General features: G+C 36.4%; 1 protein-coding gene and 1 pseudogene across 1 annotated transcript; both read right to left on the bottom strand.

The window, feature by feature from the left end:
* Positions 1 to 318: 318 nt before the first annotated feature.
* Positions 319 to 11,674, bottom strand: LOC114041285 (annotated as a pseudogene).
* An 892-nt stretch (positions 11,675 to 12,566) lies between these two features.
* Positions 12,567 to 13,508, bottom strand: LOC114041331 (olfactory receptor 13D1-like). The gene has a single exon (XM_027859720.1). It carries the CDS (start codon positions 13,506 to 13,508, stop codon positions 12,567 to 12,569), a length of 942 nt encoding a protein of 313 aa, XP_027715521.1.
* Between the last annotated feature and the right edge of the window lie 7,978 nt (positions 13,509 to 21,486).

The raw sequence follows: 21,486 nt of genomic DNA, 5'->3' as shown, positions 1-21,486 counted from the left end.
ATCTGTCAGCACATGAGAGCTCAGTTTGTGTGTGTGTGTGTGTGTGTGTGTGTGTGTGTGTGTGTGTGTGTGTGTGTGATTTATTTTAATTAAAGGTATTGTAAACCCCAATGAGATTGCAGAGCTGCAGAGGATATAAAATAAGGAACTATGGAGAGGAATTGTGTTTCAAATAAGGTACATGCATGTCCTGTGGAAAGGAGTAGGATGACACATTACATTTTGCAGCCACATTGCTACCTTTCATAAGTAGGACAATATAATCCTTGAATACCAAGGACAGTGTCCAAGAAACAAAACAGACCCTGCCTCAGTATTTCATGTTCTTTTCAAGTACAAGTTTCTGATCAGGACTTTTTCAATAGCCCCTTTTACCTTCTTGTTCCTTAGGCTGTAGATAATGGGTTCAGCATTGGGGTGATGATCCCATAGGACAGACTAATAAGCTCATTAGATGTCTTTGTGTCCTTGGACTTGGGCTTCATGTACATGAAAAGGGCTAAGCCATAGGACAAGATCACCACAGTCAGGTGGGCTGAGCAGGTGGAGAAAGCTTTCTTCCTCCTTTCACTAGAGTTGATCCTCAGGTTGGTGGAGAGGATGAAGATATAGGAGAAGAAAATAATTAGAAGAGGCATGATTAGGAAAACAATACCTCCCATTATAATGATAAATACATTGAGAAAGATGTCTTCACAGAAAAGCTTGAGAAGGACCAGGATTTCACAGGTAAGGTGATCAATTATATTTCCACAGAAAGGCACCATCATAACAAGCACAGTTTGTGCCAAAGAGTTCAGACACCCTATAATCCAGGTCTAGCAGCCATCTGCACACAGACCTCCTTGTTCATGATGATGGTGTATTTTAAAGGATTGCAGATGGCAACAAGAAAACTGTAGGCCAATCTCATCCAATGAAGGAGACGGATTTTCTCTCAGACGTAACAGTTATCAGCATTTGAGGGATAGAGGAGGATGTGTAGCAGATATCCAGAAAAGAAAGGTTCCCAAGGAAAAAGTACATAGGGGTGTGAAGATGGGGATCCAGGATGCTGATGATAACGAGGATGCTGTTTCCCAAAAGTATTACCAGTTACATCACCAGGCAGAACAAATAAAGAGATAGCTGGGGGCCTGGGTAATGAGAAAACCCGATCAGAAAAAGCTCAGTCACTGCTGTGAAATTTCCCTTTTCCGTGTCATTTGACCTATCTCCCCTGCACAATTTAGGGAAGGACACAACTCAAAGAAGTTTAAATTGTTTAAAACAGTGAATAATAGTAACATTCATAATCAAATTCATACTTTGACATATTCCTTTTCCCTTTTCCAGCATGATTTTTGCTATGATTTACATTAACAAGTGTTTAAATATATATGTATAATAGCATTAACAAAGAGAATGATAAAAGCATTCATGTAGTATGAAAGAAATGTGAATAGGAAGATGACAAGGTAATTATGTTCTAGAAGCTTCTTCGGCTCCCGACAAATTTCAAAAAAGAAGCTATAGGCCAGATATTGAATGACTACTGAATTCATAGGAGAAGACACTTCCCATTGGGGGTAAAAATCTCATGAATAAATCAGATGACTTTAGTATTTCAAATACTGATTCAGAGTCCTCAGACATAACTGACTATACACTCACAACAGTAAAGAAAAATAAGTTTCCAGGCTTGTGACTCAGGATACAGTTGCAAGGGAGCTCTCATCACCTTTCATTCTTCCGCTTACCTCAAGTGCTGATTCTGCCAAGCCATTCAAAGGAAAGGGAGGTCATAGATGGGCTAGGGTGGAAGAAGCTATCAGGAAGGAAGATGAAGGCTGTGTTTATAGCCATAGACTGGAGGGGAGCATCATAGGATATGCCTGAGAGAAAAGAGACTGACAATATAGCTTGGCCCAGTCTACTACCCCTTAGAAATTACTCAGGACAGAGAGTGAAGTCTGGCCAACCCTCATATCCCTCAGTCCTGAGGATGCTGAGGTTGCCCAGCAGCCTAGCCTCAGGAGTTTGTGCAGTGGTAGAAGATGGAGAAACCAAAGAGCAAGCAGGATTTCAGAAGTCAAATTATGGGAAATGTGAGGAAGCCTGAATGACCAAAAGACCAAGAAAGAAGGCCTCTTCACAAGCAGATGAACCAGAGAGAAAACATACAGAGCAAACATTAACAAAGAGAAACATAAAATTAGAAGGATGAGTGAATCCTTCAAAGAAAAACTAAAGCACACTAATATATATATGTACACATATATATGTATATATATATACATGTATATATATAATATGAAGGAAAAGAAAACAATATGATCAGATAAAAGAAAGAATCCAGTGAACACTCTAGATATGATGGAACAAGAACAAGAGATAACACAAAATGATTTAAAAGAACAACAAAATTCATTCAAGAAAAAAATAGTGAATTTCATACAGAAATCACAGCTCTCAATGTAGAATTTAAAAGTACAAAACAAATAACAAATACCTTAAGATATTATAAATAATTGTACATCTCTGTAACTTCTGTTATTTACTAATTATCTTTTTTTTTTGCAAGGCAATTGGGGTTAAGTGACTTGCCTAGGGTCACACAGTTAGTAGGTGTCAAGTGTCTGGTCTGATACTGGATATGAACTCAGGTCCTCCTGACTCCAAGGCTGGAGCTCTATCCACTGTGCCACCTAGCTGCCCCCTTACTAATTATCTTATGATTAAAATATGTATATCAACATTATAACATGATTTTGTTGCTGTTATTGTTGTCTTTCATTGAATGGCAGTCATCAATATGGATATACATATATGTTGTAAGCATATATGTGTATATAATATGCATGCATGTGTATATGATTCTTTTGATTTTGCTCTCTTCACTCTGCATTGCTTCATGTACCTTGTACATTGTCAAAGTTCTTTTATGTCTATCTAGCATGTGATTGTAGCACTTAGGATCATTTTACACTCCAATATGCAGCAGATCTCCCAAATGTTTTACAATGAAGGTATGGATCTACAGAATAAAACAGTATTGGTTTGCAGGCTAAAATCAGAAAGCCAGTTTTCTGATACTTTCCTTGCAAGGCAGACGAATTGCTTTAAGAAACCCTTTAAATGATTATGTTCTTATAAACTGATATCTGCCATATTTCTGAGTCCATCTTGAAAAAGGAAACTAAAATGAGCAATATGGATATTGGGTTTTTTGGCCATTGGTGTATTGTAGTACATTTAATCATATAGAATACTTGAAAAGAGTGCCTCATGATTTAAGAAATTAGGATATGGAAAGCATTCTATAACATGCCACCTTTATTTTAGGGGAAGTAGCTAGCACTTAGTGAGATGAGAAGACTTACAGACACTCTTGGATGAGGATATAACAGAATTAGACCTTGAAGGAAGAGATGGATTGTAATTGGCAGAAGTATGTAGAGCAAATCAGTCCTGGATATGGAGGACAGTGAACAATAAAAGTGAGAAGGGGGTGGTATTGGTGTTAGGATGAGAATGGGGGAGAGTATATAGTTCCATTTGCCTAGAATAGAAAATATTTTTAAAATAACAAGTAGTATTAGATAAGACTGGACAGGTAGGTTGGAACTGGATTACAGAAGGCCAAAGAGTTAAAAATTAATTCAACAGGCAATTTTTTAGTAAAAGTTATTTGTTTTTGTTTTTTGTTTTTTGTTTTTGTTTTTTAGTAAATAAGTCAAGATGAGGGTTGGAAAGTTGGAAAAGTACTTTGGCACCAGTTATAGAGATAGATTTGAGACAGGAGAAACTGAGACAGATTAATTAAGAGATTATTATAGAGTCTAGGTAAGAGATGATAAATAACCAAAAGTAGGATGATGATAGAGTATTCTAAAGAAGATGGCAGATGAGAGTGGTAGTTCAAAGCTAGAACTGACAGAATATGTTAATTGATCAGATATGGGATGTAAGAGGGAAGGAAGAATCATAGGAGATGCCAGATTTTCAAGCCTCATTTTCTGGTTCATAATTAATTTTTTTTAATTTGAAGAGGAGTGATATTTGGATGGAGAAGCTATACAGTTAAAATTTCAATTTATTGAATTTAGAGTAACATAATGGAGGTGCCTAATGGGCAAAAAGGCATGGGACTTGAGATCTGCGGCAATGTTGGTGGAAGAGATAACAATTAGGGAATCATCTATAAAGAGACTAAATACACAGGGTTAGATGAGGTTACTGCAGAGAAAGTGGAGAGAGTAGAGGATAAAGTCAAACTCTTAATGTCTGGCAACACACGTGCAAGAGTAGCAAAGAGCTTGAAGAGCTAATGAAGGAGAAAGAGGACTGTTCAAAGAAGAGAAGAAGCATGATAGTGAAGCAGCTCAGAAAAGAAGGGAATAAAGAGTATCAAATAGGAGGAGGTGGTTGACAGTGTTGAATGTTGCACAAAGTTAAATAGGATTAGGATAGATTAAAGGCCTTTGGATCTCACTAAGGTTGTCATTAATGATGTTAGAGAGAACAATTTTGGTAAAGGGGTTAGAACAGAAATTAGATTACAGGGGCATAATGAATGTGTGGGTCATGAAGAAATGGAGACAAGTGTGCAGAAATGATCCTTTCTTGAAGTTTGACACTCTGAGAAATATTTAGTAAAGATCAGCAATACTCAAAGCACTTTGCTAGGTACACAAAGAATAATAAATAGGCATGAAAGGACATAATGAAAAATAAGCCCAACCCTCAAGAAACCCTTCTTCTGCTGGAAGGATTTAATATGCAAACTGTTATATGATAATTTGAGGATTTGGGAGAAAGCAGTGACAATTAAGTGAATCAGTAGGACATGCCCAGAAGAACTCCTAAGTTTTCTAGGATGAAGGAGGGCATTCCAGGCACCCTGGAAAACCTATAGTAGGGCAGAGCTAGGGGATGAAGTACTTAGTTCAGGTGACAGAAAATAAGCCAAATAGACTTGAAAACACGGATCATGGTGAGGAATAATGTTCAGTAAACCAGGAGGGTGGAAAGACAAGGTATGACCAGATTGTGAGGGCTATATTGAGAAGTTTTTAATTTATCCTAGAGGCAATAGGGAGCTACTGAAACACGGAGTGGTATGATAAAATAGGTTTTGGTATCACTATTTTGGTAACTGTGTAGGGGGTCAATTAAAGGGAAAAGAGTCTAGAAGCTTGGAGTTCAGTTAGAAGGTTCTTTCGATAGCCCAGGAGAAAAGTGAAGTGGGCATGAACTAAGGTTGTGGCTCATGAAGATAATGGAATGAAGATAAAGGAATAGCTGTGAGAGATGTAGGAACAGAATAGACAAGACTTGACAATAGATTGGATATAAGGCCAGAAAGAGATGAAATAGCTCAGTTTGGCAACCTAAGTGAATAGAAAGATGATGGTTCTTTGTTAGAAATATGGAGGTTTGGAGGATGGGTTAGGGGCTAAGATGATGAGTCCTGCTTTGGAAATTTGATGTTGGACATGCTTGTGGTACATCCAGTTGAAGATGCTTAGTTTAAAAGCAAGACTAAGGCTACATCTATACACACACATATGTATGTACGGAAGACATCTCAATATAAAAGATAATTGAATCCTTTTGAGCTCATGAGATCACTCAGAGAAAACATTTAGAAAGAAAATAAGAGATTCTATGTAAAAGCCTTAGGTACATTCACATTAAAGGAGTGGAATGTACATAGCAATCCAGCAATATTGAAACTCTAGAAAGAGTGATTATCTCAGAGAAGAATGTAGTCAATTATGTAAATGATTCAGAGAGATCAAGAAGGAGGAGAGCTAAGAATTGTTCATCAGAGTTGGCAATTAAGTGTCATTGGGAACCTTTGAAAGAATAATATTAGTTGAGTGGCAGGGTTAGAAGCCAAATTTCAAGGGCAGAGAAGTGAATGGGAAAAGAGTAAATAAAAGCAAAAAATACATAAAGCTTTTCCAAGGAGAGGAGTGATAAATTGAGAGATCAGAGTAGAATACTACCTTTTTTAAAAAAAATGAGCTAGAATAGAACATCTTTGAAGGGAAAAATGGAGTCCCTAGAAAGGGAGACACTGAGGAAAGGAGGTTGATTGATGAAGAAGGGTGTTTGAAGAAATAGAATCAGGCAGGATGAAAAATATAAGAGAAAATTTAAACTTGTTTGTTTTTTAGGCAATTGGGGTTAAGTGACTTGTGCAGGGTCACACAGCTAGTAAGTGTCGAGTGTTTGGTCTGAGGCCGGATTTGAACTCAAGTCCTCCTGACTTTAGGGCCAGTGCTCTATCCACTGAGCCACCTAGCGGCCCTGAGAAAATTTAAACTTGACAAAGAATACGAATACTTCTTCCTCTAAATATAGCTTAATAAAATCAGTCCAATTAGAATATGAATAGCATCTATTGGGGAAAATTTTTGTAACAAGTATCTATAATAAATATAGTTTCCCGAGACAAATAGAAAATTTATTTAAATACATACAAAGATATACAGGTACCAAGCTCCAATAAATAAGCAATTAAAGGATGCAAACAGAGACCTTTTGAAAGATGAATATAAACTATCAACAAGCATGAAAAAGAATACTAGTAATTACCAATCATAAGAAAAATATAAATTAATGTAATTCATTTTGTCTCATGCAAATTATAGCATCAAAGATGACAATCATAAAAATGATAAATGTTTGAGAGATTGTCAGAAAGCAGATGCACTCATGGAGCATTTGACCAGTTAGAGCTATTAATTTGTCAAATTATTCTTGAAAACAATTTGAGGCTATGAAAAAAATATCAGTGAACTATACAATACCACTACTGTCCCTATGGGCAACTAGGTGGTGCAGTGGATAGAATTCAGGGCCCGCAGTCAGGAAGACGCATCTTCCTGAATTAAATGTGGCCTCAGACATTTCCTAGTTGTGTGACCCTGGGCAAGTCACTTAACTTTGTTTACCTCAGTTTCCTCATCTGTAAAATGATCTGGAGAAAGAAATGGCAAACTGCTCCAGTATCTTTGCCAAGAAAACCCCAAACAGGTTCACAGAGAGTTGGACATGACTGAAAGACAACTGAACAACAATTGCCACATACTTCAGAGATGGGAGAAATATTTTGAAGAGTATATAGCCCTATGCTTATGATTCTATAAAGAAATGATTATAGCATTATTTTGTGTAATAATTAAAAGAAAACAAGTATAATAAGATGATGGTCATCAAGTAGTGGTAGGAGAAATAATTGTGGTAAATGGATATAATAAAATATACTTTTGCCTTAGGAAATTATGAATATGAAAAATTCAGAGAAATTTGGGAAGACTCATATGAACTGACATTGAGTGTTCTAATCAGAGTCAAGAGAACAATTTCTATAGAATGACTCAATAATGTAAAAGAAAAGACAGAAAAATGTCAGTACTGAATCTTGACCAAAGAAGACTTAGGTATTAAAGTTTTGGTTAGTAGGAGTAGAATGAGGCATATTTAATTTGGTATGGACTACGTTGGTTTGTTTTGCTTACTCGTCTTTTTTTTTTTTTTTTTAACAAAGAAGGCTTCTATAGAGTGAGGGCTTATTAGAAAATGATAGTATTAATTTTTAAAAGCGTAAACAAGATATTGAGCTTTTTTTTTAAATCTAGGGAAGGGTAAAATAGATGAAGACGGAGGTTTAGAGTAATGGAGAAGGAAAGTTGGGGCAATATAGGTCTGAGGATACTTACTATCTTTTTAACATTGGGCAAGTTACTCAGTCTTCCTGGACTTCCATTTCCTTACCTATAAAATGAAAGGGTTGGACTAAAATAGTGGTGTCAAACTCATAGAAATAAGGGCCACTAAACTATACATAAGGATCCCTGTAAGCTGAGTATTGACTTAAAAAACTACATATTATATCCCAAGATAGTCCCCACTGTTCTCATGTACCTTTAAGTGTGAGATGTAGAACTTATTCTTTCCTCTCTATTGAACTGGTGTTTTTCCTGTTTTTGAAGAAAGGTACTACTTTAAGAACATTAACAAGCAAGTCTTGGTGACTTGAGGAAGCGCCAAAGTCATAAACATAGAGCCTGTCTGTCCTATCTATTGGCCTTCTTTATAGAGACAATTGCTTTTACTCAAACTAGCTTATATCATTACCTTTCTTCCATATGATTTTCCTATGTAATTAAAAATGTTTGTAAAATATTGCCTTGCTTAAGAATATTTCCCTTTCCAAAGTAAGGCCATGATATTAGAGCAGAAAGCAGCACTATGTAAGCAGCTCCATCTTAATGCAGAAGCCTGTGGACCCTGGATGATTTCAAATGATCTACCACTGCATCTGGATGAAGTTGAACTTTCCATCCTCACAACTTTCCCCAAAGTGTTCTTCAAGGAATCTTTGTAATCCCTGAAGTCATTAAACATTTATATAGAAACTGCATGAAAGTTAACTTTTAAAGTTTAGGGATATTCTAATGATTCAATTCAATTCAACGTGTTTGGTGTCTTTAATTGATTGCACAACAGACAAAATGCAGAACAGGGAGATGCTTTCAAATTTCTTCTTCATAAGCCAAATGTGAGAGGAGTAACATAGTTACGTAGATGATTCATGATTGATTTGAATCCCCACATTTTTTGAAAATACCTCTGTGTATAGGCAGCTATGTTCTGGATCAAACCCACTATCATCTTTACACACAATGGGTTTGTATATGAACATCTGCTGTGGCATGAGTCCAGATTCCAAGTCCTGATCTCAAGCCTGGTGTCTCAATGAATGTCATCTCCACTTCTTTCACCAGTATTTGACAGACATAGTCAGACTTAAATGTGGGGACATTATTCACAGACAAACCAAAGTGGAGAGGTGCACATACTACAAGGGTAATTATGAGCTACATATTTAGGTCATGAATGGATTGGCAGATGTGCTTACTGAATCAGTCATGCAAGAAATATCATGGATAATGTAAGAGATACAGCAGGATAGTAAGAAAGTTAACATTGTTGTGACTTTTTAAAAGGGGAATATAACAGAATCCATAACCTATAGGGAAGTGAACTTGATTTAAATTCCTAGAAAAACTGTAGAGTTCATTTGTGGAAATCTAGAAACAGTCATTGGTTATAAGCATCAACTCATCATAAACAGGTTATGTCAGACCAACTTTGCTTTCTATTTTGATAGGATTTTTGATCAGAGGAAGACCATGAAAATCTTTTACCTAAACTATAGCAAAACATTTCATAAATTACTTCCAACTATTCTTGTGAGAAGATACACATGGAGTGATAATTTCAACTAGATAGATTTGGAACTAGTAGAATAGCCTTATTTAATGGGAGTTGTTAATGGTTCAATGCCAGGTCAGCAAAAAGTCTCCAGGAAATTGTTCCAATGATTTATCCTCTTTTCATACACTTTTACCAATGATTTAGAATAGATAAAAGTATAGTTGGCACATTCCCCAAATTTGCAAGGGGCACAAAGTGGTGAGGGATAATTTACACAAATGACAGAGCAAAGTTCCAAAACAATGCTGTTGACCTAGAGTATTGCACTGAGTCTGATAAGATGAAATCCAATAAGGAGGATAAAAGTCCTAAAGTCCTAAATAGTAGTCTGAAAAAAAGATCTGGGGTTTTTATTGGATGATAAACTCAATATTAGTCATTGATGTGATATAGTAGCCCAAAAACCAAATTTCGGGATGTAAGAGAGGGATGGCTTTTAGGAATAACAATCATTATCCCTCTGTGTTCTTTCCTGATAAGTCCACATCTGAAATACTATTTTCATTTTAGAACACCACAGTTTAAGAAAGACACAGATAAGTGGGAGTGTTTGTGCATAGGTGTTTATATGTGGTTGTGTGTGTGTCAAGTTTTGTGAAGACCTGATATTACTTTAATTATTAAACCAATCATTATACTAGATTCTCAACATACAACCATAAATGCTGTTTATGCATCATTCTCTAAGTCTCAGTTATGCTGTAAAATTTTCCCAACCATTAATAGCACAATTTCATGAAGTTCTCAAAAATGACTGAATTATTCTGAAAACTTATGAACATGCTGCACAAAACAAAAAACAAAATATCAACAAGTAACTATGTTACATGATACAAAACTTTGCATAAATCTTATGACATTAATTCATTAAATTATCTAGATGAAATATTACATTTACAATTCCCAGTTTTAGTATTCTATGTTGGTTTACTAAAAAAAATCATAATAGTTGAAAAGGTGTGGTGATATTGTTTATCAGCTATGGTCTACAGCAAAGATCAAAGATGGACTAGATAATAATTGTATACTCCCCTCCACTAATATCACCAATTAGAGACATTCTCAAATAATCAATAAATAAAAATGTATTAAGTTCTTGCTAACTGCCAAGTACTGACCTAGGCACTGAAAATATAAAGAAAAAATTGAAGCAATCCCTTTTTGGAATGAGCTCGCATTCTATGAGGGGAGATTTGTACACATGTGTATATTATATATATATATATATATATATATATATATATGTATATATATACACACAGAATAAATGTATTCAGAATAAATGAAAATAAATATAAAGTAGGTAAATACAAGGTAATAGTGAGGGCACTAGCAAGTTGTGGTGGTATCAGGAAAGACATTGTGTAGAAGGTAATAAGAAATAAGAAAATAATTCCATATAGATTTAACTTGGGGCAGCTATGTGGCATAGTAGATAGAGCACCAGCCCCAGAGTCAGGAGAACCTGAGTTCAAATCTGGCCTCAGACACATAACCCTCACTAGCTGTGTGACTCTGGGCAAGTCACTTAACCCCAATTGCCTCACTGAAAAAAAAATAGATTTAACTAAAATCTAATTTTCATTCCATTGTTATCTTGAAATTCATCAAGTCCAAATTACCTAAAATATTAAATATAACATCAAATTAATCATTTCCCCAGGGAAGAGTCACATTCCTTAAACACATACATTCACTAATTGGTGCTCCAATAAGATGAATCCAATTAATTTTCTGAAGTTCACATCAGAATTACAGCATCTGTGAAGTTTAGCTTGAAAATAGTTATCAGTCTTCAAAAATTCTCATAGATAAGGTCAGGTAGGTGGCTCAGCGGATAGAGCACCAAGCCTGAAGTCAGGAGGACCTGAGTTCAAATCCGGTCTCAGATCAAACACTTGACACTTATTAGCTGTGTGACCCTGGACAAATCACTCAACCCCAATTGCCTAAAAAAAGATTCCCATAGATAAAGTTCTTTTTCAACAAAAGTTTTGTATTATTATTTATTTCCAAAAGATAAAAGTTGTTCTGGTTCTTAAAAAAAACAAACTGGTTCAATGGGCTTCATCTTTCCCATTAATTGTTGTTGTTGCTAAATTGTTTATTCATATCCGACTCTTCAAGACCCCATTTTTATGAAGCTATTGTTTTTAAAAGCATAACCAAAAACATTCATTAATCCAAGAGAAATAACCATCTGCAGGGCACACCCAATGAAGGAGATGGATTTTCTCTCAGACATAACATTTATCAGCATTTGAGGGATAGAGGAGGATGTGTAGCAGATGTCCAAAAAGGAGAAGTCCCCAAGGAAAAAATACATAGGGGTGTGAAGGTGGAGATCCAGGATGCTGATGATAATAAGGATGCTATTTCCCAACAGGATCACCCGGTACATCACCCATTTTATCTTCACAAAGATACTGGAGTGTTTTGCCATTTTGTTCTCCAGGATCCCCATTTTACAGTTGAGGAAACTGAGGTAACCAGAGCTTAAGTGACTTGCCCAGAGTCACACAGCTTATAAGTGTCTGGGGCTGGATTTGAACTCAGGTCCTCCCAATTCCCGGCTTAGCCCTCTATCCACTGCTCCACCTTGAAGTGCCTACTATTTACCAGGCATTCTGTTAGGTACTGGAGATGTGAATTATCCTTCATATGAGGTTGGATGACCATTTTTTGGAGATGATATAGACTGGAATTTTGGTCGGGTATGATTTGGTCAAGAAAATCCCTGAGATCCTTTTTGTCATTTTTTGATTTCTATTATAGAGTAATTTCTGTGAGAACAAAAAACTTGTATGTTTTTAGCTTCCTGTATCTCTCATCACTTATCACAATGTAGTATACACTATGGGTGCTTAATGCATAGGTGCTAAATGTTCGAATGAATATATTAATAGAACTTATAGTCTTACCTCAAAAGTTCCTATATCTTAGCAATATATTTTGCTCAATCTGACATTAACCAAATGGAAACAAGATTTTTTTTCAGTTGTCAACCTATGAACAATCAATTTCTGTGTTTATATATGATTTATTATAATGAAAAGTTTTGTAAACAACATGAGATCAAGAGGTAGAGCAGAGGACATACAGCAAGAGACCTAGGGATAGGAACTGTGTCTCAAATGTAACACATGAATACCCTGTGTGGAAAGGAGAAGAATCACACAGTAAGCTTTGCATCCATAATAATATACTTGACACCAGGGAGAGCAATGTTATCATTGAATACAAAGTACAATGTCCAAGACAAAATATAAACCTACTGTAAACCTTAAAGCACTTCATATTCTCTTGAAGTGCAGATTTCTAATGAGGAATTTCTCCACAGCATTTTTTACCTCCTTGTTCCTTAGACTGTAGATAATGGGATTCAGCATTGGAGTGATGACCCCATAGGACATCCCGATAAGCTCATCAGATGTCTTAGTGTCTTTGGACTTGGGCTTCATGTACATGAAAAGGGCTGAACCATAGAACAAGATCACCACAGTCAGGTGGGCTGAGCAGGTAGAAAAGGCTTTCTTCCTCCCTTCACTAGAGTTGATCCTCAGGATGGTGGAGATGATAAAGATATAGGAGAAGAAAATGAGCAACAGAGGAGTAATTAAAATAACAATGCTTGCAACTGTCATGATAAACACATTAAGGGAAATGTCTCCACAGAGAAGCTTGAGAAGGGCCAGGATTTCACAAGTAAGATGATCAATGCTATTTCCACAGAAAGGCTTTATGAGGGCAAGCACATTTTGTACCAGAGAGACCAGAAATCCTGTCATCCATGTCCAAACAGCCATTTGTGTACAGAGTCCTTTATTCATGATGATGGTGTATCTTAGGGGATTGCAGATGGCAACATACCTGTCATAGGCCATCACTGCCAGGAGAATGCACTCCGTGCACCCCAGTCCAAGAGAAATAACCATCTGCAGGGCACACCCAATGAAGGAGATGGTTTTTCTCTCAGACATAACATTTATCAGCATTTGAGGGATAGAGGAGGATGTGTAGCAGATGTCCAAAAAGGAGAGGTTCCCAAGGAAAAAATACATAGGGGTGTGAAGGTGGGGATCCAGGATGCTGATGATAATGAGTATACTGTTTCCCAACAGGATCACCAGGTACATCACCAGGCAGAGCACATAAAGAGCTAGCAGGAGGCCTGGGTAATGAGAAAGTCCTACCAGAAAAAACTCAGTGACAGCTGTGTGATTCCCCTTGTTCATGTTATTTAACTGCCAACTGCAAGATTTAGGAAAGGACACACTTCAAAGCAGCTGGAATGAATAGTAACACATTTGTTATTAGCTTCCTATTTTGAACTATTTTTTTTTCGATACTGATATTTTTTCATTCAGTGGTATAGGTACTTAAATACATGCATAAGGACAAAAAGTAGGAAAAATTTGAAAAATGTGCATGCAACCTGAAGCAAATGTGACCACCAATATTTGTAACAAAATTTTTATGTGAGAGTAAAAACAACAACAAAATCAGTGATCATAACTGGGGAAAGATGGAATAAATTACAGCACATGAACGCAATGGAGAATTATTTTGCTTTAAGAGATGATGAATATGAAGAATTCAGAGACAATTGGGAAACCTTGTATGAATTGATGTTGCGTGAAGCAAGCAGGATTAGGAGAACAAATAACCAAAAGACCATAACGATAGAAAGGAAAACAAGGCAGAAAATATCAGAAAACTGGTCAGTGCAATCGCCCAATTTCAGCTTCAGAACACTGACAATGTTCATCCCCTGGGAAGATCAGTGAATATCTATAGGAGTGGAATGAAACATATGTTGGTGGACATGGATTTTGTGCTGGTTTATTTTGCTATAAGAAAAGTTTCTATAGAGTGAGGGCTTATTAGGAAGTGAAACTATTGTTTTTTAAAGTATAACCAAAATGTTCTTTAAAATTCATCTAGAACAGGGTAATATAGATGAAGACAGTTAAAGGTTTAGAGTACATAATGGAGAAAGACTTTGAAGCAGTACTGTTGTTATTGTTGAGTCATTTCAGTCATGTCTGACCCTTCATGACCCCATTTGGGATTTTCTTGGCAGAGATACTGGAGTGGTTTGCCATTTCCTTCTCTGGCTCATTTTACAAATGAGGAAATGGAGGCAAACAGGATTAAATGACTTGCCCAGAGTCATATAGCTAATAAGTGTCTGAGGTCAGATTTGAACTCAGGAAGATGAGTCTTCCTCCAGCCTCAGCTCTCTATCCACTATGCTACCTAGATGCCTTGAAGCAGTATCCATTAGAAGAAATTGATCTCAGTTGGGTCAGAAAGGCAAGGACTTAAGAAGGAGAATGGTACAGTGGAAGGACCACTAGTTCTGCAATCAGGGGGCCAGTATTCAAATCCCTCCCTTTGATTCTTGCAATTTTTGTGGCACTATACTCCACTTACTTTCCCTGGGACTCAGTTTCCTCAACTTCAGAACAAGATGACCCTCTGTGGTTCCTTTCAGCTTTAGATCTATGATCTAATCTATGATCTGCTGAGAGGAGATTGTGAAGTTGAAGTCTTAAATAAAACAGAGAAATATTAGGTTATCTGCTGAGGAGTAGACATTCAAAGATGATTCTTTGTTAACTTGTTCTCTTAATTCTGCTTACTTCACTTATCAGCTTATACAAGTCTTCCCAAGTTCCTCTGAATTCTTCATACTTATTATCTTTTATGGCAAAATAAAAAATGTTGTTTTCCATTGAGGGCCATTTGTAGTTTGATAACATAAATTTAGAGAGGATCCAATCAGCTTGATTTTATAATTTTGATGTTATATGCCTAATGCTCTAGAAACTATGGCTCTTGAGGTCAGCTATTTCCAAATCCCCCATGCATCATTGGTTATTACAAGTCTCTCCATTGTCTTTACCATGGCCTACTAGTAACTTTCTCCATTTAAGCAGTCTCATTTATAAACTTATCAATGAGGATGCATACTTACCTCACCTCACCAGGTGAAAAAGTGTAGAGAGAATAGTTTTTGTGCTAAAGGTTCAACTTTGGAGGACATTCAGCTAAAAGGAATAGAAACAATATGACAATTCAGAAAAAGAAATGGAGAGGGAATTTCAAAGAGACAGATTGCAGTAGTATCGTGAGAGTGTATACAATTAATCACCAAGGCTTTATTTAGTACCAGCTATATACCGGCCGTTATGCTAGTCTTTGGGGGCATATAAAGGCAAAGAATGGAGTAATATACTCTAAATATCCACATACTATTTATTTTACATATTAATTTTTATATATTCAACCACATCCTTGAATAATGTGAGGAGATAAATAAATAAGGAATATAAATAACTTTTCTCTCAGAGATATGTACAGTGACCTCTCTTTAGCTACTCCTAAGAGTAGTGTATTTGGAACCACAGAATTACAGAATGCTATAGCTAGAATAAATCTGTAACACAGAATTAAGTATGCTAGAGCTTGCAAAGACATTAGAAGACAACACAATGGTGGGACACAAAGTTTCTTTGAAAAAATAGAAGGGTAGAAAAATAACTTAGAATACAGAAGATAAAATAGAATAGCTTCAAGTAAAGGGGTTCTTCTTTAAGGGTTCTTAACCTGAGATGTCACCTTGTCTTTGTAAATGATATCTGATAAGAGTACTTCAATATAATTAGTTTTTTATTTTATGCATTTAAGAAAATTATTCTGAGAAGAGATTCATAAAGTGTCTATGACATTAAAAAGTTCAAGACTTCTGTTTTAGAATATAGAATGTTGAAACTGAAAGCAACTGTAGAGTTCATATGATTTCACAGATGAGAAAACACATCTAAAAGTGACTCAAAAGCTAACTCTCCACAATTTGGTGGAGGATGACAAAGAGTGCTCTGAGGCTGTAGCCATTCATGAGCCAGAGAGTTAAGAGATTCAATAATCAGAAATAGTTCCTTCCTACTCCAGCAACCATGCTTCTCTGTTTTGAATTGCTTTTGTTTGGAATTGCCTACAGCTTCAATTACAAGTTTCTTCAATTTGCCCCACATATCCTACATAGGGTCATAGAATATATGATTTTAAGGTCATAAATTTAGAGCTGAGAGGACGCTGAGATAATTGAGTCCAATCTTCTCATTTTATATGACTTTTATTTTTGATACTTCTTACCAAAGGCCCATTCATAGCTTCCATTTCCATTGGTATCTCCAAAAACGACCCTTCCCACATTTCCATTTACCTCTAAGTTTGAGATGTAGAGCTGCTCCTCTCCTCCTCTCTGCTGTGTTCTTCCTGTTTTTGAACAAAAACTACTTTAAGCATACTTTCAAGTATATCTTTGAGGGAGCACTAAAGGAATTATTACTCCTGTCTGGCCTATCTACTAGCCTTCTTTATGGCTAAAATTGGTTTTACTTAAGCTAGTTTACATCATTATCTTTGCTCTTATGCTATTTGCATTCTTTATTCAGAAATATTTATGAAATCTTGTCTGGCTCAGGAGAATGTTTCCCCTTCCACTTTAAGGTCATGGCATTATTTTGAATAGAGAAGAGCACCCTATTTCTAGTTCTGCCATAAATGCCCATAATCAGCTGTGGACCATGAGTGGTTCCAAATGATCAGCCACTGGATCTGGATGCCAGTTTAACTCTCCATCCTCACAACCTTCCCAAAAGTGTTCCTTGGGGAATCTTTGTAATCCCTGAAGACATTTAAATCTTTATACAGAACTGTATGGAAGCTAATGACTTTCAAAGCTTTAGGGATGTTGTAACTATTTAATTACATCAAGCTTATTAGGTGGTTTTAATTGATGGCACAACAAATAAATTGCAAAGAGGAAAACAGTTTCAAATTTCTTCTGACCAACATAAACATAGGGGAAGGACATAATTATGTGGATGACTGAGCAAAATCCCCCACATCTCTCTTGCATCTCTGAGTGTTGTTAGCTATGGAAGATTCCAGTTCAAACTTACTAATATCTTCTTATGTTGACCTACTTCTCAACAGCTCCAAAGTCTAACATACAATGGGCATGTACAATAAGAATGTAGCATGAGTCTAGCTTCCAGGCAAGAATAGGATTTGGCAATCTATCCTCATGGGTGAAATAGTTTTCACGTGGACAAAATTGAGAGATGTGGACTGTATGAGTACAGTTAGAAGAATTTAGAACTGATTAAAGGACTGGACCCAAAGAGTGGTGAATACCATATTGATGTTGGTGGTATCATGGTGTCTAGTAGACACTAAAGATCTGTTTTTGGCCCTGTTGCTTCAAAATTTTAATAAGTGGTTTGTGTGCTTATCATATTTATGTATGATGTAAACTTGAGAGGAAGAGATGATATACTGAATTACAGAGATGAGATCCAAAAATATCCTTAGAGACTAGAAAAATGAGTGAATGAATAACTTGTTTATGAAGTGTTTATTATATGCAAAACCCAGTTTACACTGATTAAACTGTTTTCCACAGTTTGGGAAAACAAATAGACAAATAAGAGATTCCTTGCTCTCAAGAAACTAATATTCTAATAGGGAAGACAAACCATAGAGAAGGTATATGGAAAAATCCTGTGGTCCTTAGAATGTAATGGTAAAGCAAATGGATGCCTCTTTAATATCATTTCCACTGATAAAATCATATCAGTTTCTGAGGTTCAACCAACTGACAGTACAAAAGCCTCTGGGAACAAGAATTCTTTTTCTGATGCAGCTGTAGCACCTGCAGATAGCAATTGCCTGGCTATATCTCCACAGGGGTTACTTCTCAGGATGAAGGCAGAAAGAATTGGCTGAAGAATTCCCAAGATTCTGGGTTCAGGGTCCTGGGATGTTTCCACAGAGGTCTGAGGGAAGATGGTGATCTGAGTGGTGGTGGTGGCTGGCCTGCCTGGAACATGTAGCTTTCTGTCTCTCCCCAGGGTGTCTTGTTGGCTTGCCAACCTAATGAGTGGCAGTTGACAGTGGTAGGGATGACTGACTCCTCTCCATAGGATTTGCTTCCCTGGATAATGACTTTAAGAACTGAGCTAGAAGTAGGACTTGTAGTCTGGAACAAAAAGAGGAAACAGGTGAATTGTTTAGGAGACACATAAACCTGGCATAGAGGTATGATGCATAGTAGTTATTGGAATCTTCAATTACCTAGACATCTTTTTTAGCTTTTCTTCCCTCTAGTAACTTCTTGACTTGCAATAATGACAATTTGTCTGTCAACATTTCAAGAAACCAACAAGAACTAAATTATATTCTGTATCTGACTCTCACTATCTGGGAGGCACTGTTATTAAGGTAGCAGTGGTGGGAACTCTGGAAAAAAGAGACCACTTGATCCTAAAATTTGTGACAGTGTAGGAAAAGAAAGCTGGATATAGTCTGGGCATAATGTTAGAAAGATTGCAAAGGCTTCAGAGGAATAATAGGCAGGATTGCATGGATAAAATTCTACAGGGGAAATCATCCTAGGTAATATACGAAATTCTGAAGAATAAAATTCTGAAGGCACAAAGGAAAATAATTTCAACGAGGAGAAAAAATTGTAATTGCCTGAAGAGATGGATATGAATGCTCAGAGAGCTCATGAACCAAATTAGGTTTTAAAAATAAATGTAGCCAAGATAGATATAAGACAAAAAGTTGGGATAGGGACTGTGATTGGACCTGTGATTTCATTATTATAGAGAACTGCCTCAAACAATGCAGATCTGCACCTTCTCTACAATTTATAATCTTAGATATTTACCTAGAGTATTTAGATATTAAATGTCTTGACAAGAGTCCTGATGAAATAGCATTAAGAGTGCTAAGGACCAACTATATGGAGGGAAGTAGGAGGATCAGAGAAATATCACGACTTGGGGATGAATGAGATAATGATAGTTAAGAGAGGGGATACAGAGGGGTTATACTCACAGTTGTTTCTATTTTCTGTATGAAGGCAATGATCCTTGCAATGAAATGACAAAACAAAAATGGCTAACAGTGCCTTAATATCCAAGATAATTAAGGAGATATGAGTGTGAGTAGTTATCCTTGATGAATTCAAATCCCCTGGCCCATATGACTGCAGAAGAACTAGCTGATATGATTGCTAATCCAAACAGTGTGAAATATCATCAATACATGGAAAAATACCACAAGATGGTGAGAAAGATTAATGTTGCCCCTATTTTTTAAAGAAAGAAGAGAAGAGATTCTATAAAATCAACGCCAAAGAACTTGTCTTGAATTGCTGGGAAAATTACAGAATGGGATCATTAAAAAGTTGATCAGCAAGCGTCTACAAAAGGGAGCAGTGATTACAAAGAAAGAGCATGGTTTCTTTAAAAATACGGCATGTCAAACCAAACTTGGTTCCTATTTTCACAGGTTATCATAATTAGTTTTGATTAGGGGAATGTTGTGAATATATTTTACTTATACCTTAGCAAAACACTTGATAAAATATCTTGTATTATTATTGTAAAGAAAATGGAGAGGCAGGAAGTAGGTGATAATATAATTAGATGGATTTAGAACAGATTGAATAGTCAAACTCAAAGAGAAATTATTAATGGCTTCATGAGACCTTGACAAGGGATGTCCAGGGAGAGATACTCCAATGAGCTATACATGACCCTGTATAGTTTAACATTATGAAAGATTTGGATAAAGGCACAGACATATCCACATCAGATCTGCAGATGGTACAAGGAGGGTGGAATAACTGACATAGAGGATTCCAGAATCAGGATCCAAAAAGATCTTTACATTTTAGAGCAGAACAGGTTTAATAAGAAGAAATCCAATGGAGATAAATAAAAAATCAAGCCAACACGTATTTATTAAGCACTTATTATGAGCCAGGGGCTATGTTAAGTTTTATATTTGGGTTTTAAAACTCAATATTACAATTACAAGGAATAGGAGGAGAAGAAGGAAGCATCATTTGATTTTTTAATGATCTGGGGTTTTTAGTAGACTAAAAGATTAATATGTATCAATGTTGTGATGTGACAGCCAAAAAAAGACCCCAAACCTTCAATAATATTTGCGGCTGCATTAAGAGAAGCTTAGCTTCTAGGAACAAGGTGGTTACTGTCCCTCTGTACTCTGCTGGATGCTAGAGTACATGTTGCCTGCAACTAACAACCTCACCTGACGGGAGAGCGTGAACTGAAGAAACATGGGCCAGGTGGGTCAGCCAAGACTGAACCGTTTATTCATCTGCGGGTCACAGCATATATAGGAAAGAGTTCGGAGCTTCAAAGGATCCCCTGTGTGGGAAAACTATGCATATTCTGTAACTGTTACTGATAACTTTCAAGGTTCAGAGCTCAGTAAAAAAGTGCTTTCAGGACATACATCAAAGGAGCATACAATAAAAGTATCAAGAAAAGGATTACATACATTTTAAACAAATGGTTACAAGATAGAGATTAACAGTCAATTAACAGGCCTTGACAATCATTCTCAGGGCTGTCTCAGGTTCTTATCTCAAAGTATGTGACTAGTCCTCTGGAGTTTGCTACATGTTATCCCTCATGCCAGACTGTTATTGTGTCACGGTCGGGCAGTCCCATGAGCCCCTTCATGAATAGGAGAGTGGTGAACCAACATCCTGATTAAGTGAGCCCTTGAAGGTAAGAACAGGCAGGAGTTAAATTCCAACCTGAATTCTTTAACCCTTTTCTGGACTGATCAGAGCTGGCCCTCGACAAGTATACTTTTGGGCACCACAGTTTTAGAAAGACATTGGTAGACAAGGGAATGTGTATTATTCTGAAACAATCTGGAGTATTGCTTTAGTAAAAAAAACCCAATCATTATAATAGACTCTCAGAGAAGGTTAAATTCTAAATATTTTATATGTGTTTGAGACTCTGAAGCTAGTATCCCACTCAAAATGACTAACTAGTTCTATAGAAGGTAGCTGACTGCTTTTGCTCTCAGGTTTCTAGGGATAGCCCTGATGGTTTTGAGGGTGGTTTTTATAATAGTTTGGTGATTAAGTCCTCAAAGGACTGCTTTCTCCAATGATAATAAACTGATATCATCAGTCAGCAAAACTTTAATAGCTTTTAGAAATGGTATACGTATTATAGTGGTATGGTAACAGCAGTTGATAAAAGACTTCCTTTTATATGTCCCCTGCACCCCCTATTCAGTTTTTGACCCACTTTCCCACAAATAATTATAGAGTCCAAGGGAAAATGGACTCAAACATAATGA

This window comes from Vombatus ursinus, unplaced genomic scaffold (genome assembly GCF_900497805.2).
Source record: "Vombatus ursinus unplaced genomic scaffold, bare-nosed wombat genome assembly UNPS02014171.1, whole genome shotgun sequence".
Lineage (NCBI taxonomy): Eukaryota > Metazoa > Chordata > Mammalia > Diprotodontia > Vombatidae > Vombatus > Vombatus ursinus.
The sequence above is the reverse complement of the archived record's forward strand: the minus strand, read 5'-3'. Positions and strand labels throughout refer to the sequence as shown.